General features: G+C 41.5%; 2 protein-coding genes across 4 annotated transcripts in view; both read left to right on the top strand.

Moving 5' to 3' along the window:
- ppm1da (protein phosphatase, Mg2+/Mn2+ dependent, 1Da) lies at positions 1 to 6,793 on the top strand. Its single transcript, XM_063493887.1, has 6 exons — positions 1 to 755; positions 1,662 to 1,890; positions 3,573 to 3,697; positions 3,963 to 4,144; positions 4,297 to 4,521; positions 4,609 to 6,793. Exons 1-6 carry the CDS (start codon positions 182 to 184, stop codon positions 4,993 to 4,995), a joined length of 1,722 nt encoding a protein of 573 aa, XP_063349957.1. The 5' UTR covers positions 1 to 181; the 3' UTR covers positions 4,996 to 6,793.
- Positions 6,794 to 9,591: 2,798 nt separating this feature from the next.
- The window catches only part of brip1 (BRCA1 interacting helicase 1), a 150,074-nt gene continuing 133,456 nt past the window's right edge, over positions 9,592 to 26,209 (top strand). For all 3 annotated transcript variants that reach the window (XR_010095492.1, XM_063492924.1, XM_063492925.1), the window contains exons 1-14: positions 9,592 to 9,638; positions 9,994 to 10,092; positions 10,803 to 10,914; positions 11,515 to 11,709; positions 13,529 to 13,671; positions 13,849 to 13,986; positions 20,714 to 20,986; positions 22,065 to 22,286; positions 22,777 to 22,976; positions 23,059 to 23,191; positions 23,880 to 24,034; positions 24,140 to 24,314; positions 24,483 to 24,623; positions 24,968 to 25,129. Coding sequence is in view for 2 of the 3 variants with exons in the window: in XM_063492924.1 (XP_063348994.1) it covers positions 10,000 to 10,092; positions 10,803 to 10,914; positions 11,515 to 11,709; positions 13,529 to 13,671; positions 13,849 to 13,986; positions 20,714 to 20,986; positions 22,065 to 22,286; positions 22,777 to 22,976; positions 23,059 to 23,191; positions 23,880 to 24,034; positions 24,140 to 24,314; positions 24,483 to 24,623; positions 24,968 to 25,129 (2,142 nt within the window). In the remaining variant the exon portion in view is untranslated. The remainder of the gene's footprint in view (positions 9,639 to 9,993; positions 10,093 to 10,802; positions 10,915 to 11,514; positions 11,710 to 13,528; positions 13,672 to 13,848; positions 13,987 to 20,713; positions 20,987 to 22,064; positions 22,287 to 22,776; positions 22,977 to 23,058; positions 23,192 to 23,879; positions 24,035 to 24,139; positions 24,315 to 24,482; positions 24,624 to 24,967; positions 25,130 to 26,209) is intronic.

Here is a 26,209-nt window from a genome sequence, read left to right on the forward strand (position 1 = left end):
TCCGAGCAAGACCTCTAGAGGGCAACGGCACTCCGGTGACAGCTGCACTTGCTTTGCCACGTCTACGTACAAGAAGAAGGGAAATTCTGACGTCAACACGCTCGAGCATGCCTACTACACTCGCACATAAACAAAGGCAGGACGCGGCTCTGTGATAATTTGTACTGTCTTTCTATTGTATATGCTAACAATATTAAAAAAAATTGGAGCGGGCCTCAACTTTGGAGCCATGGAAAACGCATTACTGATGCGAGTGAGTGTTTTTACCGATCAAGGAGGCAGGAAATACATGGAAGATGTGACCGAGGTCATAGTAGAGCCTGAGCCGGGAGAAAATGAGCCGACGACGGGTGACCCAGAGGAGAACATTCGGAGAGACTACACGTTCAATTCTCTGGCTGGGGACACTTATCCCGACCGGGCCGATAAAACCCTGGAGTCCCCGCAGGTTTTAAACGCATCCAGTGAACTCGTACAAACAGAAGACGAGGGTATATCGGTAGAAACGCCGTCACCGGGAGATCTGAGCACGCCGCAAGTTCAGCCGAACACCCCAACTTGTTCCCGCCGTTCCGTAGCATTCTTCGCCGTTTTTGATGGTCACGGGGGTCGCGAGGCTGCGCAGTTTGCGCGAGACTATCTTTGGGAGTTCATGAAGAAACAGCGGGGATTCTGGTCAGACTGTGACCGGGAGGTCTGCTCTGCCATACGCAAAGGATTTGTAGCATGCCACCATGCTATGTGGAAGAAACTGCGTAAGTTTACTAAAACTATTAAGCTGTGACACGTAAAAGCTGTTACTACTTTGTGCTACTCTGTGTTTAAGTAACGTGAACTTAACGCCAAACCTCTAAACCAGACTTTATTATCTGGCCTACACCCAGCTGAGTGTTCACCGACCGTAGCGCATTGCTAGCTCTATGAAAGCCGGATTTACTAGAATGTTCCACGGGCTCAGTAGAGCCTTAAAAAGAAAGATCTCGACCAGAGAGCTAGGTAATTGCCAAATACCCCAATAAGTTCGTCGCCATTATGCCCAGGCTCTGTTTGTTTGTTTGTTCAATTAAGATCAAGTTATAAGTAAATGTGGAATTAGCATTGGAATTAGCGGAGCTAACGAAGTTAGCTGTAGCCGCCCGGTATTCGCCAGACAAAGCCTGTCACAGCAGACACCGAACATTTCAGAAGTATGTTCACAATCTAATGTATAATGGAAACCCACAAAATGTTATGGTCTCACTGGCCTCAATCTAGTGTGTCGTTACAGAGACGTAGTTATTACCCTTTGTAACGCCTCCTCGATTCTATTTAGTCTGTGTATGCCATGACGCTTGGACCACGGCAGTGTGTTCAGGTGTCTGGTTGGATATGTTCGGGCTTGTCAGCTGTTTCCAGCTGGTCACAGATTATATGTACACACACAAAGTGCTTGTACAGCGCATGTGTGACTTTGCTTATAAAACTACCTCCTGGACAAATAAAAACCGACCTTGAGGTCACATACTTCACTTTTAGCGTGGTAAACAAAAACAGATCAGTGGACATTGACATGTAAGAAGCCAGTATGTTCTACCTGTCTGTTCGGTGTACCTCACAACACTGTGCAGTAATGTTTTATAAACAATAAGCTTGTGTTCATTTTCTGCCTTCTGTCTTTTCAGCTGAATGGCCAAAGACACTTACAGGCCTTCCTAGTACATCAGGTACCACAGCCAGTGTAGTGGTGCTCAGAGGAAACCGCATGTATGTGGCCCATGTTGGGGACTCTGCGGTGGTTCTAGGTGTCCAGGATGACCCTTCAGTCCCATTCATCAGAGCCGTGGAAGTCACACAGGACCATAAACCAGAACTTCCCAAAGAGAGGGAGCGTATTGAAGGTCTAGGAGGAAGGTAAGCAGGGCCCAGTCTAACATTTTGTCACCCCCACCCCCCCAACTGACCCCATAGTTTTATAGATCCCTTGTAAATGTTTACTGTCCTATCCCCAAAACGGGGGAAATACAAATTTTCATTACTCTATATATTGCTGTTTTATTTAATCTATAATAGTGTAACATAAGTTATTTGTAAATGTTATTAAAAGTCTAAACCTGCAAATAACTATTAATTGAGCTTTAAGAGAAATACAGTATAGTACACCCCATGCCCCCCTTTAGACCCGACCCTGCATGCTGCAGATTGAAAAGGGCTGTCCACCTGCAGCACAGTTTACAAGAAATCTGCCCAATTTAAAGGTTATCTACCAGTCAGAAGGTTTGTTGAAGTATCTTTGGGGAAGATACTGAACCCTGATTTGCCCCTGATGCAGCCATCAGAGTGTGAGTGTGTGCACAAATGTTATAAACGGTTCTTAGCATAGAAAAAAGCGCTTATATATGAACGTATGCATGTGAGGCTAGTAAAACGCACTTTGAGTGCTCATTTAGTATATAAAAAATACTGTAAAAGTACCAGTCCATTTACCATTTACTGTGTTTGTCACTGTTTCTGCTTTTCTTCATATTTAAGCTTTCTGATTAGGGCCCTAACATGTTTTCAGGAACAACAACAACCCTCTAAGTTAAAAAGTAAAACTGTGTTGATTAGCGCTGAAAACATTCCACTGAGTTAATTGCATACGTGAACAGGGAAAGAAAGCCATCATCAACAGAGCCCTGACACAACGAATTACCATGGGAACGGGTAAATAAGAAGCAGTGTCCCGATTTTATTACCGTGCACAAAGAAATATGAACACGTGTCACTGATTACCACGACATTCATCTTAAAAAAACAGGACAGAAGAAAAAAATCCTTTCGGTCTTGCGCCACTCTGTCTTCATCATAGGTTGAATAAAAGTTTGTTTTAAATATATCATCTTTAATACTGTCTTTCATTGTCATTTACCTAAATAGATTTTTCAGTTAGAATCTGAAATCCTAATTTTTATGTTTGATTTTTAAATGTAATTATTAAACTTTAATGTAACAGGGACAGAAATTAGGAGACAGGAACTGAAGATAAACTCTGAACAAACAGACAAAACAATTTACGGATCCACCCCCAAGTCCATCGCTTGTTAATTTAAAGAAATGTTGCTACAGTTTATGCCAATTTTTAATAATTCTTCAGTAAAACTTTAATGTGCTGATAGAATGTAACAACCATTTTTTTGATCAAGAGAGAATTGTATTATTTCTGACATTACTAGATAAATATGCTGCTTTAAATGTTCCTGTTTTGGAGGTTGTCTCATTGTTGCCCCTCAACTGAACCTGTTGTTAGTTTCATTAACACCTAAGCAGCTGAAACCAATTCACAGTCCCTTCTGCTGCTTACCTGACCAGATTAATATCCTTTAACTATAACTGACTGGACCTGCTATACTCAAACCCAGCCTTGAAGCCACACACTACTGGACTATTAGTGCAGGTCAAAAATGTACGTCTGTCTTTAAAAGGCTGTGTGTATGTGATGTGCATGACTATGTTTTTGTTGGGTGTATTGAATCGATTGGCAGCTGTGTGTAATTCTTGTTGCTGTAGTCTGACTCTTCTAAATGGCAGCTTCTTTCTCCTCTTTGTATGAACAGCGTGATCAAGAAGTCTGGGGTGAATCGGGTGGTGTGGAAAAGGCCAAGACTCAGCCACAATGGTCCAGTCCGTCGTAGTACTGTGATCGACCAGATACCATTCTTGGCAGTAGCTCGAGCTTTAGGTAGGAACATTAACTTACTGTAATCCCAGTGAAGAACCTGTGAGGAAAGCAGTGTGAGGATGACTAGAATAATACAAAACAGAGTACCAGAACCATGATTTTATTTTCACTAGCAATTGGGCACAAAGTCTGCACCCTGTAGAGGTTATGTTCAAATAGGCTACTTCTAAGTTCAAGAAAAAAGGGTAGTGATGGTTAGACTCAGAGTCACACAGCATTGTGTGGCTTGTAGTTCCTTCATTAAAGTTTTCCTTTTCTGCAACAGGCGATCTATGGAGTTATGACTTCTACAGTGGAGAGTTTGTGGTTTCTCCAGAGCCTGACACTAGCGTGGTGGTTCTTGACCCTAAAAAACATCGCTACATCATCCTGGGCAGCGATGGTCTGTGGAATATGGTTCCTCCTCAAGAGGCCATCTCCATGTGTCAGAATAATGACGAGGAAATGGTGAGTGGTTATGTTTTAGCTGCTATCAGTATAGATGGTTGCCCTGTTCCTGCATGTGTGGGTTGATGTCTCTTATAGCCCATAAGTAAAAAGTAATGTCCACCTCATATCAGCCGTGTTAGTTGGTGTACTAACAGCATTTACTGCTGCAGGCACCATGTGGGGTCTCGAGTGCCAGGCAGCTGGTCAGTCATGCTTTGCTGCGGTGGCGCCAGCGGATGTTGCGTGCAGACAATACAAGCGCCATAGTAATTGCCCTGCAAGAGCCTGGGACCTGCCAGGATATCCTGCACCATGAGGAAGTGCTGCTAGACCTAGCCAAGGTGTCTCAGTGTCCCCCCACCTCCATATCTCGCGCAGACACTCCTCTTGTTCAGGTGAGGCACAATAGATCCCTGGTTTAAGGTGTGGTATCCACATATAAGTGCTGGACTTGACTGTTATTCCATTGTCTTCTTCTGCAGCGACTTCCAGAGGAGGACTCTCCCGCGGCCACATGTGAGCTCTTCTCTGCGTTGGAGCGACGAGATGGGCTATCGGGAAGCAACAGCTTTTATCACATGGATCTATCTGACCCCTTTGCTCTGACTCCGCTGTGTTCAAACGGCAGCCCCGAGCTGCCCGCCCTGTCCAGTGCAACGGACAGGACAGCTGGCAGCAGGACACCCACCAGAAAAAGAACTATTGACGTGTCATCAAGCCCATCAGGCCTGCTGGCAAAGAAAGCCCGGCGCAGGACTGCCGAAAGACCGCCACTGGTGCAACACAACGCAGAGAAGAAACAGAAAGACTCCAATAATGTCTCCTCCATTCTCCAGCAGCATAAAAGTACCACAGTATGTGTGTGCTAAAACACACACACACCTGCTCCCTCCCACTGTCACCGTCATTTGCAGTGGTGCTTCTGTTCCATAAATTTGCAGCTTCCTCCTGCATATTGTTACAACTCTAAGCAACTGTCCTACAGAGGAAAGACTCACTGTTCACCACTCAAACAGTCGACACTTATAAAAAGTTTGTTTTGGATGAATTTTGTGTCTTTGTTTTTAAATTCCTTCCTGAAATGCTGATGAAATGTGTCTTATGTCACCTCAGTTTCTAGTAACAATTGTAAGCATTAAATAATGTTGCTGGTGTAAAATCTTATGCATTTTATAGCAAGTATTGAAAAGTAAGTTGAACTGTTCATTTAGAACAAATATATATATTTTTCTACTTTCTTTTATTGTATGATGATCTTAGAGTAATATTCCTTTTAGATGTGCTTCACCTTTTCTTTCTTCTCCAACTCATCACTCTGTCAACAAAAGTGTGTGCACACCCTGTGTTAAACATATTTATGTATTATTATCAGTTTATTTAATCACTGGAGACTTGTCTTGAATATAAACTGAAGGTGCTGCTACCATCACAAACCAGTAAGCTACTACGTTGTGTGTGTTGCTATATAAATACATGTAATGTTTGCAAGTATCATGTTTTCTCATTTGCCATAATGCACCCCCCACCCACCCTGTGAGGTTTCTAATAGTTGAACTTGTTAATTGCACAGTGCATCTTAAGGGATAGGTCCGTCCCCTCGATTATGTTTTTAATGTTGTAGTTTGTTGTGAAGCATTACAGTTGTTTGGTGTCTTCACTTCCCTGAGCCTGCTCCGTACACCTGGTATAAGTTCTCAGAAAAAGCTTTTTGGCAGCCCTTTGCTTCTGTACATGTCTCTATAATAGTGAACTTCTCTCTGTGTGAACACCCTGGTGGCCCTAAAGGAAATCTTCTTCAATTGTGAGGCACTGCAAACAATGTTTACAAGTAACATTTATTGAGCTATTTCATGCTGCCAGCCTTTCACTGTGCATGAACCTTCCCCTGCAGAGAAGAAACTGTCATGCTTCCCCAGTTCATCCTGCCACTTCGTTTTATCTCAGTTGCAACACAACACCACCACCTGCACCACCTGTTTCTTTAATACTCTCCTTTCTACGAGCTGTTGTCCCGCCATGCTGCAGCACAAGTTGTATAGTTACCAATGTATGCACAAGGCTCATCTGTGATTAAATACACTCTGCATGGATGGACTTTAAGAGAACTGTTTTGCACTATTATGGTGACGTTCATTGTCTCTAGGAGTGAGTTGTTTTTAACAAACAATGCAGCTAGTCTGAAATGGAGGATGTCAAATAATAAAATCCTTTTAGAATAGATCACTCACTGAGCTTAGTATAGTTAGGAAAACATGACAGAGCCCTGTATGATTCACATTTTTCCTGCGAGAGAATAACGACCATTACACAGGAAAGAAAAACTTCTGTCTTTGTTACGTGATGTGTTTCCACTGAGCTAAGTGCAATTTCTAATTTCTAACAGGAATTTGTAGCATTGTGGGTTATTTAAATCATACAGTGATGATTCATGTTTGACATACTCTGTAAATGCAGTCTGTTGCTTGGCTTGGAATTCCTCGATTATGATTTTTTTATATATATTTGAGAATTCTGTTCCTCTTTTTGTTTGCTTATTAATCTAAGTACTCACCTCCCTGATTCGGATAGCTGTGCTAACACCAAGTGCATGTGTACAATGTAAATGTGAAAAACACTTATCTGGAAATGAACCTATTTAAATAAAAAAAATTCTCTGAAGTAACTTAATTACAATGCTTTGCAAATATTTAGTAATTAAAAAAATCATTATGCAATCTGAACGGTTTTGCAAACAAACAAAAAAACATTTGCCATTGCATATGTCCCACTGGTTGAACGTCAGAAGAGAAAGAGGAATTCTGGAGTAAGGCTGTGTAGGTTCTCAGTCATCTGGGTCATGGTAATCTAAGGAGATTGAATAGAAAAGACTTTCTCGAGTCTTCAAGGCGTCTTCAGGAAACTCAAGGGAGTCCAGTCGCTTTTCTATTCAAGCTCCTTAAAATTCTGGAGTGAGATAGATGAAGTGGTAGAGAGTATCCCCAGAACATGTTCAGTATGTTCTTCAGTATGTTATTGTCGTTTTCCTTGTTTTTGACTGCTAATTAGCTGCACCAGAAGCAAACTAGAGACAGTCCAAAGTCTGTGGGTGACCATGAAGCGTGAGAGACTGACCAAAGAAGAATGGGGTGGGATTGTTCAGGAGGCTTGTGTGAGACTTGTTGAAAAAAATAGCAAACCACTGCAGACTGTTGTCCCGCAAAAAAAAGATACACAACTGCTCGTTAGCATAAGGGGGGCTAATAAGTTTGACCTTGGTCTTTTTTGTTTTTGTGAAATTATTTTGTTTCTGTGTGCAAAGTAAAATAATGTAAGCATCCAAAATAAAACTAAAATGTTTGGAAAAGCTGTGGTAAAAATTCTTTGCTCTGTTTAACGGACGACAAGGGAAATAACAAAGATTTAATATGTTCATAGTCAGGCTAAGAACTCTGTCCTCATCTGTTGACTAGAATATATACATAGACTCAGTTTATCGTTTGATAAATAGTGCTGCAGGTTGTAAAATTTCAACGTAACAAGGCCAAAGCCTGCTAACTTCTCAGTGATCATGACTGACTATAACTGGTAGTTTCTTTTTCCCATCATAAAAAGGATTTGTTTGACAGCACTTTGACCAACAAGGTAAAGGTAAAAGAGAAGATAGAGAAGTGTATATTTCAGAGCCCAACATCATTAGTTCAGTTGTACCTCAGTAAAACTGGATGTGTCACCAGTTTGTCAATGTTGAGAAGTAGACCCAGTCTGTCACCCTCAGACGACAGGAAACTGGTTAGGATGTGCAGAAGCAACCCAGGAACCACGAAAGCTCAAACATGTCAAGAACTGGAAACTACTGGAAAACCAGCATTGCTATCCACAGTGGAGTTTTACGTCGCTATGGACTAAGACATTGCTGATCACGAGATGTTGTCTTGTTCCAAAATCAATCGTGCATGTGGGAAGCGGACATTTGCACAATAAGAGATATGTTAGGTTTTAACAACTGTACTGCAACTGTACCAACTGTCAAGCATAGTATTGGTGGTGTCATGCTCTGGGGCTATCTTGCTGCCAGTGGTACATTGCACACCATGGACAGAATAATGAAGAAAAATACTTTAAATTCTTCAACTTCACCTCAAATAAGACAGTTGAAACTTGGACACAATTAGGTGTTCCAACAAGATAAAAATCCCAAACACACATCAAAACCATATCATCACATTCAGAAAAAAGGTTAAACTCGAAATACTATTTTGAGTTGTTGCTTCAAGCCAAACAACCTTCACGGCTCCTATACCTTGTTTAAAATGCATTGTGTAGATGAGTTTGTGGTTCAACACACATCCTCTGTTTTTGTACAAGGGTGTAACCATCAGTGTCCTTGCATCTGCCCATTGTCAGCCATTTCATTTTGTACAAATCTCTCCAACTCTTCCAGGTTTTTGTGGTTTGTCCTTCTGAACAGTTCCAACTTTCTGCACCACCTCTTCAATGTCATTATATTTATCACCACACTGTGTTGATGTGCTAAAAGAGAAATCATTTCCTTTGACTAAAACCGATTATGAAGTACAATTTCACCATCTCATCTACACAAGGCTTTTTGTAGAAGGCTTTAATTTCCACATTTGAATTTTATTCTGAAACTATTATTTGGACTTTACTCTGAAAATATTTTTCAGCTTTTATCTCAAAATAGTATTTCAACCTTAGTATTGAAATTTCGACTGTATTCTCAAAATGATCATTTATACCTATATTTATTAATGGGGCCCTAATGCTACTTTGTAAGAGAAAAACCCTCTTAAAAACATGGAAACATTATCGAGTGAAATATTAGCCAAATTGATTCTATTCAATCAAAATGACAACAATAAATATTAAGTTGTGACTGCTGCTGGTTAGCATACAATGTTTAAAAAAATAATAAATAAGGTAAATATGGTAAAAGAAATGTGGTAACGAAAGCTTAAATATGTCAAGAAGCTATCACTGATTATTGAATATTATATAATAGTTAGATATACATAGATGTAACTACATGTACTCCACTCTGGTGTACAAATTATTGCAGATCAATGCATTAATTGATCACTACTGAAATAAAGCACCGTCGGCCTACTTTCACTTTTTCCAATTGCCCGCTAAGCTTCCGGGAATAACAACGTGACTCTCCAGTAAACGGCGCTAATGTTTACTAACGTAATTTCCGGTGTTTTGTAGCCACATAAGTTGCAGTCACTGGTCAGCGCTAACTATTCATAATAAAAGCGTAAAATAGCGGGATGAATTTACATTATTGTATACACTATTGTACACGTATTTTTAACGTTGCCTAGCTTTTGAGAATTGTATAAGTTAACATGTCAAAAGAATATAGAGCAAATGGGCCTTTAACGTACAACATGTTTCGTGATCTTTTACAATACCAGTTTTATTTTGAAAGCTTTCGCGTGAAGTTTTAATGTGCAATGTAGCTGACTTCCTGTCCGGATCCTTCGCGTGATTTGTGAGAGCGGGAAGAATCACAGTAAGTAAAGTAAATGTAAACAGCTGTATATTTTGCTGTTTTGTTTACATATATGCAAATGTATGTCTTTAGTGACAGCCGTGACCAGTTTAACCATGGGATACTCTAGTAGTGTTGTAGTACAGTAATGGTGGAACTCGTTATATTAGCTCTTGCTTGGTATTCGAGCAAAAACGTTCTAGCTAACGCATCACTTCCTCCAGCTTTACTTATCTGGGTGACATCTTCAGACAGAAGAAATAGTGTAACTACTGCAGGCTGTTTAGCTTTTGGTAGATGCTTCATAGTGCGTTAGTTGTGTGTTACTGTACCTTACACACCTAACTCGTGTTACTCTGAACTTTTGTCGGGACAGGCGAACATGACTTCATCACCAGTGGAGTACACCATTGGAGGGGTGAAGATCCACTTCCCCTGCAAGGCTTACCCATCCCAGCTGGCTATGATGAATTTAGTGAGTCGCATCCATCTGTGCTTGCTTGTGCAGTGACAGTCCCAGGCTACACGTGTCTTTCTTTTAATGTCTCTGGTCATGAAAAAACTCAAAACCACACTTAATGTTGATTAAATGACCCTCACCTCTTGATGCACTGCTTCACTACATTATTAAAATATTTTACCAAAAAAAAGTTATTATTTAGTAATGTGTTTTTTATTCTTGATTTCTTTTAAGTTTGGATATCAAAACAATTTTTACAGGAAAGCCACTTTATTATAAGCTAAATACACAACATGCAATCATAGCATAGTTTCTACTATGATCCTGCAAAACTAACTGTTCCTTTGTCTGACTTATGTATGTATTTGCATTTTGAAAATGTAAGTTAGGTTCTTCATAAAGTTTGGTATGGTTGCACAGTCACATGTACCCTTTGCACAAAGCAAACAGACTGCTACACCTGCAAGCTTAATAACATGTTTCCCTTGAGATAGGCGAAGGGAGGTTTTCACCCATCCTAGACATACTCCTGTACAGTCCTCCAAGATCCTAATCTCAGATTCACATTAGCTCGCAGGGAACGTGATAACTGGTTAAAAAAACAAAACAAAAAAACACCCTGAAGATCATAATGTGGAGCATAAACCGTGGCTGTAGTGGACATTTCATTGTTTTTCACTTCAGCTTTGTATGTTTTAACTTAGCTCTTCTCTGTTGTTTTGTAGATTGTACGAGGTTTGAACACAGGGCAGTACTGTTTACTAGAGTCTCCAACTGGAAGTGGAAAGAGCTTGGCGTTGCTTTGTTCAGCTCTGGGTTGGCAGCATGCACAGTTTGGTAAGCCCGGTATGACTGAGTGCATGTACATGTAAAATTCAAGTTGGATGATATACTTGTACTTTATCTATACAATGAAAATAATGTGGCCCTATTTTGCTTTTTCTGTCATATTTAAACTGCTCCAGTGGATACTCATAAAACTGTTTCAGACAGTTAGCTTAGCGTATGGACGAAGAATCCCTGTGAGTCCAAAACCAGGTCTTAAAGTTTTTCTGCTCTTAACTCTTTATGGTGCCAGAGCAGCTCATAGCTCTGGCTGTGAGTATAGAAGCCCCGCCTATTTAGTGTTTATACCTCTTGTTTATGATTGGCAGCCTATTAAAACAATATTAGATTAAAGGTAATGATGAGGGAGCTAAAATGACTTATTTCAAACAATGGATTAAGATCAGTACGGATTATTTTAAATTATGATTCATGTGATAAAAATATTGAGCAAAATGGGTAAATTAAGACTAGTTTAACCACTGACTCATTTCTTTTGTTCTTACTGTTTTCTTGTAAGTATAATTTCCTTTTTTCTTATACCCAAAAAACTAATAGCCACTCAGGGTCAATGTTACTGACAGTTCTCTCTCTTTCACTATCGGATTATAGCCAAACTGCAGGAAGGAGGAAGCACCGGTCCTGACAAGAGCCAGAAGTCCGACTCCCCCACCTCTTGCAAGTGTGGGTGTCACAGCAAATCCAGCAGGAACAAGGCAACAGCAGCAGACAAACATGCTGTTGTGGACCTCACTGTGTCACCCTCTAAAGACACGGCTCAGCCGTCGACTTCAACACAAGAACCCAGTAAGTAGACCTGGGTTTTAGTTGTGAAACATACAGTACCTGAACCTGTACTACTGTTGTTACAATGTTACCTGCAGCCACTAGTCACTTGATTATCTCGTAGTTAGCTGTTGATCACCTGTAGTTTTATGTTACACAGTGCAGTGTTTGTTTTTTGTCCTTAAAAATGTTGCAGAACCCGGTCAGTGCTCTGTGTATGGCTTATTTGTGTCGGCACAGGTACGGTTCACAGTTTTATTAGTGTTTATGTCCACTGCCACTATCTTTGATTGTTAAATTGGGGCTGGTTGGGCTGCTCTGACTTAAAGTCCGTCTTTAAGGGGCATTCGAGTAGAAATTCAGACGAGCAAATTTGAAATCCTGGCATTAGTAATGTTATTTCTGTGGGCAAAATAAATAAATAGGAGTGAGAGTGGGTATGTCTCTCCTTGCACAGACTATCCAATCAATCACAACAGTTCCAAGGATGACTGATATTTGAACATGTCCTTAATTAAATCACCCTTTCACTTACTGCCATTTAGGGCTTGGTATCGCCACTGATTTCTAGAATCGATTCGATTCGATCCACGATTTGATTTGATTTGAATCGGGGAAATTTTGCCTCAGACAGTCAGAAATATTGTAATTCTGAGCATTTATCAGCGCATATCCATATTTTTATATCTATAAAAAGAAAGCTGACACTTGTGAGACTTCATCAGAAGTTTAAGCATCACAGCAGATGCCTTTGTGTCAAAGTAACTGAGGATAAAACACAGAAAAACATGAAGGAGATTTTTCTGGCCTGGCTTTTATAGCAGATAACCTTAAAAATATTGTGCAGTAGAACGAAAAACTGAAGAAAACCATGAATCAACATATAAACATTACCTGATGCTGCTGAAGTGAAGCAGAGCAAAGTTATTTTATTACAAACACAGCTAAGCGTTTTGCAATTTCGCATAACGCTTAGCTGTGTTTCAGCCCCGACGGCACGTCCACGGTCGGACACGCCGTCGGGAAAGCCGACATCTCACTGATTCTGATGTGTCGGCGGGTCCGCGCTTTGTGTTTGTCTTTGTGCAGAATCCGTGTGCTTGCTCTCATTTTAGCTGTTTGGTGGTTGTCGAAATTTTGTGAGGTTTAACCTGAGATTCTGGCGTTTCAGGCAAAATAAATGTATATTTAAAAATCGATTCAGGATTTTAATGAATTGATATCACATTTTTTCAAGCTAGAATCGATTTTAATCGGAAAATCGATACTCAAAACCCACCCCAGGACCATTAGTCCAGATTTGTCACTTAACTTTAGTTTTTATATGAAGTCATCTGGAAATGCAGCAGCAGAACATATACAGAGAAAAACTACAAGGACGACCAGCTAACCTTGGCATAACTTTCACTTTGGAATTAGCAATGACAATGACTCACAGTTTCAATGTTTTTGTTATATAGTCAGTCGACACTATGTATCCTCATTAGCTCAGTTATAAAGTAATACATTCTTTAGAATCCTTATGTCGGGCTTAAAGGAAATTCAGACATTTTTAACCAGGAGATTGGCGTGCGTCTTTCCGAATTACATCAATTTAATTTAGTTAAATTATTTAAGCTCTTAAAAACCAACACCAGTCAAAGAAAATAATTACAACAAGAAAACTGCCACAGTGTTTTGGAGCAACAGGTGCCTCCCAACAACAGCACAGTTGTTAAAGGACTCATCGCAGAGGCATGTGACACTTCCAGATTAAAGCATTTTATTAAACCGGTGTAGAAGATTATCTTACTAACTGTATATAAAACATTCATTTGCATGTATTGTTTCTGTGTTTTAGTGCTTCTCCCAGAAGAAGAAAGAAGAAAACAGTCTCTAGCCTCTCGACTGTCAGAGAAGTTCCAGGCATCTCTCAGCTCCGACTGTGTGAAAGATGATGACTTCCAGCAAGACAGGAAACGCATTCGCGCTGCAGAGAACACGGTAGGCACCGATGCCTGTTGTTCATTAACACCAGATTTACTCTGTATTACATTTAAACAGTGATCATATGCAGTTGTGTTCGTCTGATGATGAACAAATTACCAGCTTCTGTGCTGGTTTCATTAGAATAAGAAATGCACAGATCAGTAAAGTCACGTTTCTGTGTTTGCTTCTCAGAGCCGTAAAAGGCAGCGACTGGAGAAGGGAGTCGTGTTCACAGATGATGAGCCGGAGCTGGAAAATCAGTCAGCGGGACCTCAGAGTTGGAATGCCGAGACGAAACACCAAGCTCCCGGTTGTTCCTCTACTTCCTGCGTGAGTACGATCCAGACAGGCACACAGTTCCTCTCCTCACTAATAGCTGAAGTAGTTAAAGTTCATAACACTGAACACCTCCTTAGGAGGAATTTCAGAGATCAGCTCCCATTTCAATCACATTAAAATATTAAACAGTTATCATCAATGGTAACCTGACCAGCACACGGGTTAAGGTTAGCCGTTTAACTATTAGCAATCACCCGACAGCCACATTAGCCATCTGTTATTATTAACATAGCCACTAACAGTCTTTAGTCAGGTAAAAGATTAATAATTATTGCAAACTGCACGACGCGCAGATGGAATATTGAGCTGTGACAGAGCGGATCACGGACACGTGGAGAAGCAGAGGGTTGCTGGCTGTGCAGAGCAGCAGGGGAAGTGAAGCTGATCAGAGCAGAGAGTTCAAAGTGTGGAGAACCAATCAGAGCAAATGAAGAAGAGCAGAGCTGAGGACGTAAAGAGCTGCAGACTGAGCAGTGGGACTGGTGGATGGCAGAGAGGTTGCAGGCAGATGTAGACAGTATGATAAACATTTACATTCATTTATTAAAGTGTGTTTCCTATTTTGTTGTAGCCACCTGTGAGGTCATTTTTACAATGCAGCCAGTGATCGCTGCAGTCTGTCAGTGAGCGCTCTGCTTATTATATCTTCTTTATTTAGCTTAACTAATACCGGTCTTCATCCAAATGTCATGAATGCTCTTCTTTTGAATTCTACAGTAACTTAAACAGTAATTACCTTCACCATGTGTAATGAAATGATTTAAACAATTTGTAAATCAATAAAACCCCCAAGCTTGATCTCAAATACCTATTTTGTTAAATCTAACATTAGTTGTTAGTGAGTTTAGAAAATCTGTTGAAAATTAACAGGTTAACAAGTCAGGATATGACTTCTTCACCATTACTTTTGTTGTTCCAGGATGGGGTCACGATCTTCCCTGTGGTATTGAGTGTTTTCCTCTGTATCGAGTTTGAAATTCCCGTATCGTGACAACCGTACCAGAGCGTGATAGTTGAGATGTTCTGTTGGAGTGCAGAGGCTTTGTGAAAACGCTGTATGTGAGACAGATCCAGCCTGTGTGCTGGCTCACTGTTTCCTGACACATAAACGGCACAGAGACATCGTGACACTGGTGTTAGTTGTGCTTTAAAGGTTTGCTACACGGTGCCACTGGCTCACCCTCTTATGGTGGATTTTTAGTATTGTTCTCGCTTCGATCATATTAGAGGTTTTCAGATAATCAACACCACCACTGGGTGGCAGTATACTCCACCAGATTGATAGAGACTGTGGTCAGAGGCTCAAACTTGTTTCGGCCTAACTGAAAATGTAACCGTGTACTGTACTTTTCACTGCTGTTTTCATGCCTTTCACCATAAAACCAAATGTGTTTTTATTTCAAATGGCTTTAAAAGAATTGAAATCATGAGCAAGGAAAATGAGTACCATCAACTTTTTGTGTCAAAAAAAAAAGGAATTTGAACATATTAAATGTCTAATGTGGATAAACAGGGGACCATCCTGTTTTCAAAAACATAAAGTTAATAATCAGCTGTCAGCCCTACAAAATGACTCTAACATAATTAATTAATGAAAAAAAATATGTCAGTATTATGGAATGTAATATATAGATAGTATCACACATAACCTATTGAGCTTGTCTGAACAGTTTTGCAGCAATCCAGTTATCAGAAAAGCTGAGTAAGGAATCCATGTGCATACAAGACTACGCTGATCCTTTTATGTAACGTTTTATAAACCAGGGTCTTATAACAGAGACTAAAATGGGCCAAACACTTGTTGTAATATCTATACAGTACTACTGAAACATTACAAAACAACAAAGTAATGGCAAAAAAGTCACGAGTCAAATTCATCAGAAATCTAGTTGTATTTGTCTTTTCTGTTAACATGAAAATGGAAGTGCGTGGTGCTGGGCACAGAGTCTAAATCGAATGACTTCACAAAATTAGAATTTACAGCGTTAGCATAGGTGGGTTGTTGACATGACGTCTATATTTTGGATGCTAGTTATTGTTATGGTGACACCCCTCTAGGAAACAGTAGTATTTAGCATTATGTAGTATTATTTCTTTGGTCTATTAAGGATAAACAGACTGAATAATTAATATTACAGGCTGTCGTTGTTAGTTTACCTTCATGTTGTTGAGTCTGTAAAAGTCTTTTACAATATGAGGGAAATCAGTGTTGTCATGTCAGACTGCCAACTTTCAGTTCAAACTGCTGAAAAGGGAAACAACCTGTTCTTAACAGAAGTTTAATAACTAGTAACACCATCACTCCTGTGTCATATTTGTTGGTATATATTTTGGAGAGTTTTACTGTATGTGAAGTCATATTAGTAAAAAATGTAACAAGCTACTGTGTTGCAAAAGATGCAAAAAAAACCAAACAGTTTTGAGACGATTATTAAAATAGTAGCTGATTAATTTACTTTGATTAATAAACCGATTGCTTCTTTTAGCTGCTTCTACTGAGAATATTCGAAATGTGTTGAATTTTTGGAAGAATAAGATAAAACAAGTTTCTCCATGCAGAGCATTTATAATGAGTCGGCAGTTATGACGTCTCCTGCAAATGAGAAGTTTTACTCGCTGTCCTGTGTGAAGCAGAACCAGTCACAGCGTGTTCTCAAAGGTCTCACGACACCGTTAGTGATCTCCTCCGTGCCTGCTTCATGTCCACTGGCAGGGCTGTGGCTCCCCACACCTACTTTTAGATCGTTACATGTAGAAACCTTTTGAGTACAAGCGCGCTCACGCACACAGGTGTTCACAGACACACTATATTGCTTGGCTTCTGCTTCTATACTTATGCTTATCTTGCTTATTGCTGTGGTTTTCCTACCGTGTTGTTCTCTTTTTTGTTTGTTTTCTTCTTCTTTTTTCCAGCAGTGGATTTTTCCCGTCTTTTCTCTCTGTCCCTCTTCCACTCTGTTTTTCTTTCCCTCTCCTCTTCTTGACCTTCTCTTGTCTACGTCTTTCCCTTTCCCATCTCTCGGTCATGTCTGTTCAGATTGTAATAACTTAAAAGTTAAAAATAAATAAATAAATAATAAAGATGAATCAGGTGGACCAGTATGGCAAAGCCATAATGATCCACTTGGGAAAACAAATCTGTTGGGCATTTTTCTTGGCCTTCAGACAATAGTTCTGAACGGGACGGGCAAAAACAAAAGTGATCAATAGTGGATATCTGGAGGTTCTCTCTGGACACCGGAGACTACCAAGTTGCTCATAATGATTGAGACGTGCTTGGCTTTAGGATGCTGCAGCACAGCTTGCAGAGGTGGTTACACTCTCACAACTTCATCGTAACCTGCCGCAGGTGTGTGGCTGGGATCAGATGGTGGGAGGTGGAAAAAGAGGAGGAGGGAAAGTGAAGACGAAGAAGTGCGTCCTTCTCTGGTTTCCCTGCGGCTACATGACCTGGGCTCTTTTGTCCCGTGAGCGCTGACTGACGGCCTGAATGGGGCCCTTTGAAGCAAGCTCCAGTTTTAATTAAGAGGGTTTGCCTCGCCTGGGCTGCTGATCTGTGAAAGCCACGGGGATAAATATTGAATGGGGTTCACCCGCTGGTTACTGCGCCCGAGGGATAAACAGGTGCTTTGGAGGGCAGGTATTTGCCAGGGCCCCTACCTGCACGGTGTGGCCATATCGGGAGGCGGGGGTGTTGGGTGTCATGTCTTCAGAGTTATTTGCTATTGAAGACCACCCTTACTGGAATGAATTCCAGGCCTCTCGAAAGCTGTGGAATGAGGAGCAAATTGGCGTCCAGTGAGAGGCGCCAGTGATACCTCAGTGATCAACTGCCTGCAGCCCCTGTGTGCCCTCTGACTGGCCCCCCGGAGTGTGAGATTTCCATCTCTCAGGTGTTGGCAGGGAGCAGAGCAACAGTAGCCTACCTGTGAATATTCGGAGGTGTTCGGTAACTCTGCTGACCTCTGTTCTGTCAGTTCCAGAGCTCTCGCTGCTGCGTGCGCTTACACCTGGCAGAGTAGGTGTGCCCTGCAGGCTTAGTATAGCAAAGCAGCTGAAAGTACGTCTGTGCCATGCAGTGTACCTATAAATGCAATGTTAGTAAGAGCATTGATGAGCATAAGGGTATTCCCGCAGGTAGCGGCACACACAGAGTAACACCAACGGAGCCGCTCCAGATTCAGACGAGTACCATGTTCAGGACTATGCTGTTATTGCTGAGCAGGGTTGGTGCCCCTCTTGCCCTTTTTGCCAGTTATCTGCATTCCTTTCTAGGGGGTGTCTGCTCTGGGCTGTGGGGCCAGGCTTGAAGCCTTGTTGTCCTGGCATCTCAGGAGGCAGCCGCGTAAAAGGATACTCTTGTGTCAGCTGTTTCCTGCTGCAGCTTTTCACAAGGGCCTCTATTCATCAGCCAGCCCTTCTGCACTGCTCCAGCCCACCCCTCCTCCCCCCACCTGCCAATGAATAAGTAATTATTGGCCATCTTGGGGCAGGATATTTGGATGGCTCTATTTAACGTGGCAGCAGCAGGTAAGGTGATCGGGCCCGGGGCCCAGACTGTGGAGCGTAACTGTTTCAGCAGAGAAAGGTAACTCGAACTGGTGTTGGGGCCCTGCAGCACCTCTGTTTATTTTTCACATGGGCTCAGGGCTCGTTATCCCTCTTAACTCTGAGAGGCGGCTCTCTCAGGGCTTTCTTTGGCCTGCACTCCAACACACATTGTAATATTTGATGGGCAAACACGTTAGGAAAATCTGAGCCGCCGGGTAACTGGAGCCGCTCGTCTGTCGTCAGAAGTGCTACCTCCTCATCCTCGTGATAAGCTGCAACGCATGACATCACATACCAGTCATTCTTACGTGGGTCCTTCATATAATTTGCACAGAACTCTGACTTAAACACGTTAGCCCTCATTTATTTTGGGCTCACGAAAAGGATGATATCATATAGTGGATAAGGTGTCTGTATCAGCGATGACCTTTTGGTCTTATACTGTTAGCTGGTTAACAATTTAAAGGGCTGTCATGTCAGTAAAGATCTCTGCTGCCCTTAAACAGCTTTATTCATTAACACAGTGTGAAATCAGTGAACACGGAGCTTTTCATCCTCTTTTAATTCTGAATTGAAGGGATAAAATGCTCTTCCTCCGGACTGCAGGCGAAGTATAGAGAACTACTCTGCTTCTCTTTGTTTTTTCTCATGTACTATGTGTATTATTAGAGTAGTGGATGCTCATATCAAACACAGCATGTTTAAGAAAAGCCAAAAGCTTCAGACTGCCCTGCACGCTGCTGTTCTAACCTTGTTTGTGAACTGCAGCAAAAAAGAAGACAAGTTTAAAAGACTAAGGGTGAATGGAAGGACCACCCAGGCTTAGTATAAGATAAATAGGGTTTATTATGATGCAGGAAAAATGCAAAGCTACTCTAGTAGGGCCTAGGAAAATAACCACAGAGATGGAAATGAGCTAGATTTCTAGATCGTAGCATTTTATATATATATTAAGCAACTGTGACGTCTGCTGCAAATCAGATCAGGTGATCAGAGCATGAGACCATTCAGCATTTTAGCACTGATGAATTTATATAATTTAGACTTTGCATATCCTCTATAAGACTTTTTAAAGACCAGCAGAAACACCTCTGATGTTGCTGAAGTGAACAAAGATGTGTTTGATTGTTTCAGGGTTGGCGGGTGGATGATGGTGGAGAGCCGTGAAGATGTAGAGCAAGCACATGAATACCTAATGGCTCTACCATAATTATAATAAGAGATGCTGCTTCTTTAGGAAGAGATTAGTTAGTGAACTTTCGCTACATAAATAAAATATAATGTTAATAATCTCCATAACCTGTGTGTTCAGCTGGGGTTTTTCAAAATAAAATGTAGCACAGAAAATGTTTCTACAAAATGTTATTAAAGAAAAAAGTCTGGTAGAAATAAATGAATTTAAGTGAATTATGTAAATTTTTTTGTAAATCAGCTTTTCATCAGTTCGCTGGGCTACATTTAACTTTATTCTCAGTGAGACTAGATTAATATTAAAGTCTAGATCATTTGGTTACTGCTGATAACATTGATAATGATTTGTACTCTCCTGGTTGGAGAAGCCAATGATTTTACATTATATGTGCGAGTGATCAAAGAGTAGATGACTTAAAAAAGAACAAAAACCGGCCGAACACATAAAGAGGATCAGTTTCATAAGCCATGCCGGCTACACTTCACCTGCGACCTGGAGGAAAAAAGGATCCACTGCGCCGCCGGACAGCCAATTAGATTTTTTTCAGCCACCACAATGGTGACCTATCATCTTTCAGAGAGAGAAAAGGTCACCTGGTGAAAAGTGACAGGACACCTTATGTATGGATGCAAATTCTTTATGCTTGCCTGTGTGTTAATCAAAGGAGCAAAACGGTGTCGAGTTGGTTGTGATATTCCTCATAATTCATTGAAAATGTTCACATACATAATATTAGGCCAAAGCAAGCAGTAATGGAGAAGAAAATGTGTCTTATTTATTCCAGAAAATCCAGAATTAAAGTAAGAAGATGAGATTTAAGACTGCGATACTAGTGGCCTGTGGATTTCTGCAGTGATATTTATCATAAAGCAACAGTTGGCATTGGCATGTTTTTCAGTTCCTGAAGCAACATCTGGTTCATGCTGTTAAACAAAAGTGCCAAGTATTAGTATTTATATGATTTTCTCCCACTAGGCTCCTGAACCCTGCTCGCAGTGCCCGTGCGCTTCGACTGAGGATGCCGTGAAGGACAAAGAGAAAGATGGCAGAAGAAAGATTCCAAAGATCTTCTTTGGCACTCGCACACATAAACAGATAACTCAGATCACCCATGAGCTGAAGCGCACCGTTTACTGCGGCGCGCCTATGACCATCTTATCCAGCAGAGATCACACCTGTGTCAACCCAGACGTGGTGCCTCACGCAAACCGCAATGAACGCTGCAAGGATCTGCTGGAGGCCAAGGATGTGAGGATGAACACTGACACACACACAGACTCTCGCAGTGAATCTTAACTGAGGAAACTGCTTTTTAGAGGCATGAGACGCTTGTAATCTCCTATACTGGGCAGAGTTTAGGCGCCTGCTGTAATTAGTCAATCACAGTGTCGTTGCAGGTGTTTGCTTCCCATATGAAATGACTGTCCCAGCCTTAACCCCTTACTAGAGTGTGTGTCAATGATACAATGTGTCTTCATCACCTCAGGGTCGGCTCTGGTTACCATGTTGTACACGCTCAGAGATTCATCGTTCAGCTAATGCCATCGTTAGTCATAACACCCTCCGACTGCTTGAGAGATGTCTTGACTTTGCTGAAGGTCATTAATCCTCTGACTCGCCTTCAGCAGACAGGCTTCAGTGTCAGCAGAGTGTCCGAGCCTAGCACCGCGCTGTTTCATCCAGAGATTATTTTATTATTGTGTCAGAGGTTACCTTTGCAAATTCACGAAGGACAGGGTGGGATGTCGAAAGCCGTGCTTCGCTGACAGAGTAACTGAGGGCTGGTACATGAGATGGCGCTTCTTTACACGTCGCTTACATTCACTGTATGAGTGAGGACATTTAAGCTGCTACAATAGCTGGAACACCTGATCAGAGGCAGCCTCTGAAGTACTGTATGTCTGGACAAAGTGGAAACTTGAGACTGAACAGCAACACTTTCTCAGAAATACAACAAATGTTAGATATTGTAACTATGTGGAGTAGCTGTGAAAAAGTAAAAGCATTAGAATCAAGTTAAAATCAGATTTTTATTAATTTTTTAGTAGTTTTTACATGTCTTTATACGTGACATGGAAACAGTTTTGTGTCTCATGTGGTTGTTGGAAATAAGAAAGCCAGTGATCCCAATACTTTGCCAGGGGCTGTGGCTCTTACAATGAATTTCAATAGAAAAGCTTCAAACTTTGAGTTTTTCACTGTCAGAAAAATCAAATTTTTTCAATGTTTTAAGAAATCTTACAGTCCCAGTTTTAAAAATGAACGTTTGAATTGGTAAGATATAGGAGATGTTACACCTTGTTGTAATACTATGCGTGCATTGCAGGGAAGGTCCTGCCGCTACTACCACGGTGTGCAGAGGATGCGGGACCAGAACACTCTACAACATGTCCATGGGTTGCGGGCAGCCTGGGACATTGAGGACCTGGTGACTCTGGGCAAACGGCTTCGCTCGTGCTCTTACTTTGCTGCCCGTGAACTCATGCAGAGCGCCTGGATTATCTTCTGTCCGTATAACTACCTGCTGGACCCAATGATCAGAGAAAGTGTGAGTAGAGTTTGGAAGAGCGGGAGGAGCAGCTTTGGACTGTCAGCAAAAAAGTAACTTCATCAGTATGACTCAGATACCACGTCCAAACTCAGATTTGGATTTTTAGATGTAAGATGGTGAAACCTGTCCCCTTTATTTAAATGCTTTACAGGCTGTGGAGGCGTTGCAAACTCCGTTCAAACTAACTTGTATGTAAAACCATGGAAACGAGGCAAAAGTCAACTTAATTTTACAGCAAGTTAATGAATCTACTTATAACTTTGGCAGCACATTAAAGAGCTATGACACCATTGTTGTAGTTTCTACTATTACTATATCTGATCGTCGTGCTCTTTTAATGCTGTTCCGTTTTTCCCTGATATTTGCCTGTGAATCACTTTGAATGTGTACATTTCAAACTGTACAAATAAATTTGAGTAAATTTCTCTCACCAACAAACCAGATCGCAGACCACTGATTCTGTCCTCTTACTTTCCATATCCACCAGATGGAGATTGACCTGGAAGGCCAGATATTGGTACTGGATGAAGCCCATAACATTGAGGACTGCGCGAGGGAGAGCGCCAGCTACACACTGGACTACAAGAGTCTGCTGATGTCCAGAGACGAGCTGGACAGCATGGTCAACAACAACATCCGACGTTCCAAACACGAGCTGCTCAGGGGCTTCTGCTACAGTCTGATCAAGTCAGTGACTGCATTTATCTCTCTGCGTATCCTAATGCGAGCGAGCACGCACACTCAGGATGTCTTTTGATTGTCACTCCAGCTGGATCCAGGAGAGCCAAAGCCTGATGTCTGAGCGGGGCTATGAGACTGCCGGTAAAGTCTGGAGTGGGAAGGATATAGTGGGCATCTTTCACACTTTGGGCATCACTGCAGACACCTTCAACATTCTGAAGGTATACACAGCATATCGACCAGAATGGGCAGTACCAAACTGAAGCGACTGCACAACATTAATTCATTCTAACATAGAACATCCTGTAATAATGATGAAGCTAACATTGCCAGGCTGTCGTGTTTGAAGTGTCTGTGTGTTCACAGTCTGCTCTCCACTCACAGTGACAGGACAGAAGAGTGGGCTCTCTTTACGACATATAATTAAAATGCTGAATATAAAATGGATGGATCTTTGTTTTTCTCTGTGCAGAGGGGTTGATGTGGCTTCATTTGCCATGCATATTCAAATTTTGCAGATGTTTGTAAACTTGGCTACAGGCATCAGCCAACCCTGCTGTCTCTTATCAGCACGCTGGGTGTTGAAAAATGGGCAATACCCGCTGGCATAAAAAAAAAAAAAAAAAGCAATCTAAGGTTGCCAATATGTCTGAAGTAACCATTAGCGCTGCTATGTCTTTATATAACTCCAGCATGTGGACAACAGTTTGAGTAGGGGTACTGATAAGTGCCTGCATCAGTAATACCCATCCCGGACCCGAATACTTTCAAACATGATGTACCTGATTGGTTGCGTGGTTATTTGCTAATTTATTCTCTTCATTCAGAAGAGTTTCTACCATTCAACCGTTTAACAGTTGAGATGTGGACAACACTGTTTCGTTCTTGCGCTTTGTTTCTGTGTGACAGCAAAACCTGGCAGCAGTCTTGGAGAAGGAGGAGCGTGCTGGAGTCGTTAATGGGAGAGAAGACGTGGTGCAGATTCCAACCATCAGCCCACCTACTGCAACTGTGCTCAAAAACCTCTTCATGGTGCTCGACTTCCTCTTCAGAGACAGCTGCAGGTCAGACACACACTCTGGATGTGAGCTAAGTGATGCCGCTGCCATAGATGAATTCTTCTTATTCTGGTTTAAAGGTTTAATCACTTGTTGTGTGTGTGTTTGTAGATTTGCTGACGACTATCGTGTTGCTCTGCAGAAGAGCTATGCTTGGACAAACCAGGTTCCCCCCGATGTCCCCGACGCCCAGGGCTTTATAGTTCGGCCACGTAATAGACGCCAGACTGTCCGGGTCAAGTCTGAAGTCCTGACACTGAGCTTCTGGTGCCTTAGCCCTGCTGTGGTGAGACGGTCGACTTGGCTGACTTAGGGTCCGATTGATAACTGATTACTAAGGCTACACACAGGAAAAAGCCATAACTTCAATGAAAGAAGGATTACCAGTTTGTCCATTACATCAGGTGTTTTGGCCGTGGCATACATGATCTCTCTCTGTGTTTGAACCTCCAAGGCTTTTTCTGACCTGAGTGGGTCTGTGCACAGCATTGTGTTGACCTCTGGAACCCTGTCACCCATGGACTCCTTTTCCTCTGAACTTGGTGTGAAATTCTCCATCCAGCTGGAGGCCAACCATGTGATCAATAAGTCTCAGGTGAGTAGGTTTACCCATAAACCTCATTATGAAAAAATATGTAGTGAGAGGCTCCACAAGGCTTTCTGACCTCAGCTCTAATTTAATGATAGCACGCTACGACTAAACAAGACTTTACGATGTCTTTTCTCCACTTCCACTGTTCCACTTTTGTCCAGCAGATGTCAGCGTAACCTAAGAAATTGGAGCACACTTGATTTATTGTGGATCTTCTTAATACGATTACAGAGAATGCTGACAAGCTGACCTTTGATAACTTAGCACACTAATCAAGCAGCACACATGAGAGTGGAACAGTGCGTCACGTTTCTGTCTTTGATAAGAAATGTGTCTGATCTCTGCAGGTTTGGGTGGGCACTGTTGGCGCAGGACCTCAAGGCAGAAAGCTCTGCGCCACCTTTCAGAACGCAGAGACGTATGCCTTCCAGGATGAAGTGGGTGGCCTGCTGCTCCACGTCTGCCAGGTCATGGCCAAGGGTGTGCTCTGCTTTTTGCCTTCCTACAAGGTAAATGTGCCATTTAAACCTTCTCCTCCCAAAGATACAGTTAGTAAATATCACCTTTTAGCGTTTGTACATTTGCAACGCTTCTTTACAATGCCTTCACAATTTTTTTCATAAAATAGTTTATGAACTTATTATTTTAATAATTAAAATAATTGTAAACTCCCACAGGGGTCGATTATCTGGTTAATAGTTTTATTAGTTACTAGTAATTCCTTTTACTCTCTTCATTGGCTCCCTGTTGAATCCAGAATTGAATTTAAAGTCTTTCTCTGCACATACACAGTCTTGAATAATCAGGCTCCAGCTTAAAGACATCTTAAAACCATGTCACCCCAACAGATCACTTCGCTCTCACACTGCAGGTTTACTATTGGTTCCTAGAGTATTTAAAAGTAGAATGGGGGGCGGAGCCTTCAGCTTCCACACCCCTCTTGTGCAGAACCAGCCCCCAGTTTGGATTCAGGACACGGACACCTTTTAAGATTATATTTAAAACTTTCCCTTTTGCTAAAGCATATAGTTAGGGCTGGATCAGGTGACCCTGAATCCTCACTTAGTTATGCTGCAATAGGTGTAGGCTGCTGGGGGACTCCCATGATGCACTAAGTCAAAAGGGAGTTTTTCCTTCCCACCGTCGCCAAGTGCTTGCTCATAGGATGCATAGGATTGTTGGGGTTTTCTCTGAATTATTGTAGGATTGTAACCTTACAATATAAAGCTGTTTTTATTTGTGAGAGAAACAGCCCATTTACCAATGTGTAGACAGTTTAGTGTGCAGTTTTTGTAGGTGCTTCAGGACTCGACTTTGTCAGTTATAATCTGCAGTCATGCCTCTGGCTCCTGTGCGTAATAGAATAGATTCTAGAAATGACTTATTTTAGTCATTTTTATTGCTTCTTACTATTAAACATTATTTATTAAGCTCAAAGGAATAGTCCAATAAAAACACAAACAAATGCAGTATAAATGAAAATAAAACTGCCTCTAAAGCCGCTCATATGAAACGTTCCTGAAGAGTTGTCTTTTTACTTTTAATTACAAGGAAACGATCTGTTTTGTGTGGAGGCATCCTCTGCATGA

The sequence above is a fragment of the Pelmatolapia mariae genome, linkage group LG14 (genome assembly GCF_036321145.2).
Source record: "Pelmatolapia mariae isolate MD_Pm_ZW linkage group LG14, Pm_UMD_F_2, whole genome shotgun sequence".
NCBI classification, from domain to species: domain Eukaryota; kingdom Metazoa; phylum Chordata; class Actinopteri; order Cichliformes; family Cichlidae; genus Pelmatolapia; species Pelmatolapia mariae.

What these genes read in the sequence shown, in the direction of transcription:
- ppm1da (XM_063493887.1), top strand. Translation starts at nt 182, where the DNA reads ATGCTAACAATATTAAAAAAAATTGGAGCGGGCCTCAACTTTGGAGCC. An exon ending in TGCTATGTGGAAGAAACTGC is followed by an intron (nt 756 to 1,661) that starts GTAAGTTTACTA and finishes CTGTCTTTTCAG; the next exon opens with CTGAATGGCCAAAGACACTT. An exon ending in ATTGAAGGTCTAGGAGGAAG is followed by an intron (nt 1,891 to 3,572) that starts GTAAGCAGGGCC and finishes TTGTATGAACAG; the next exon opens with CGTGATCAAGAAGTCTGGGG.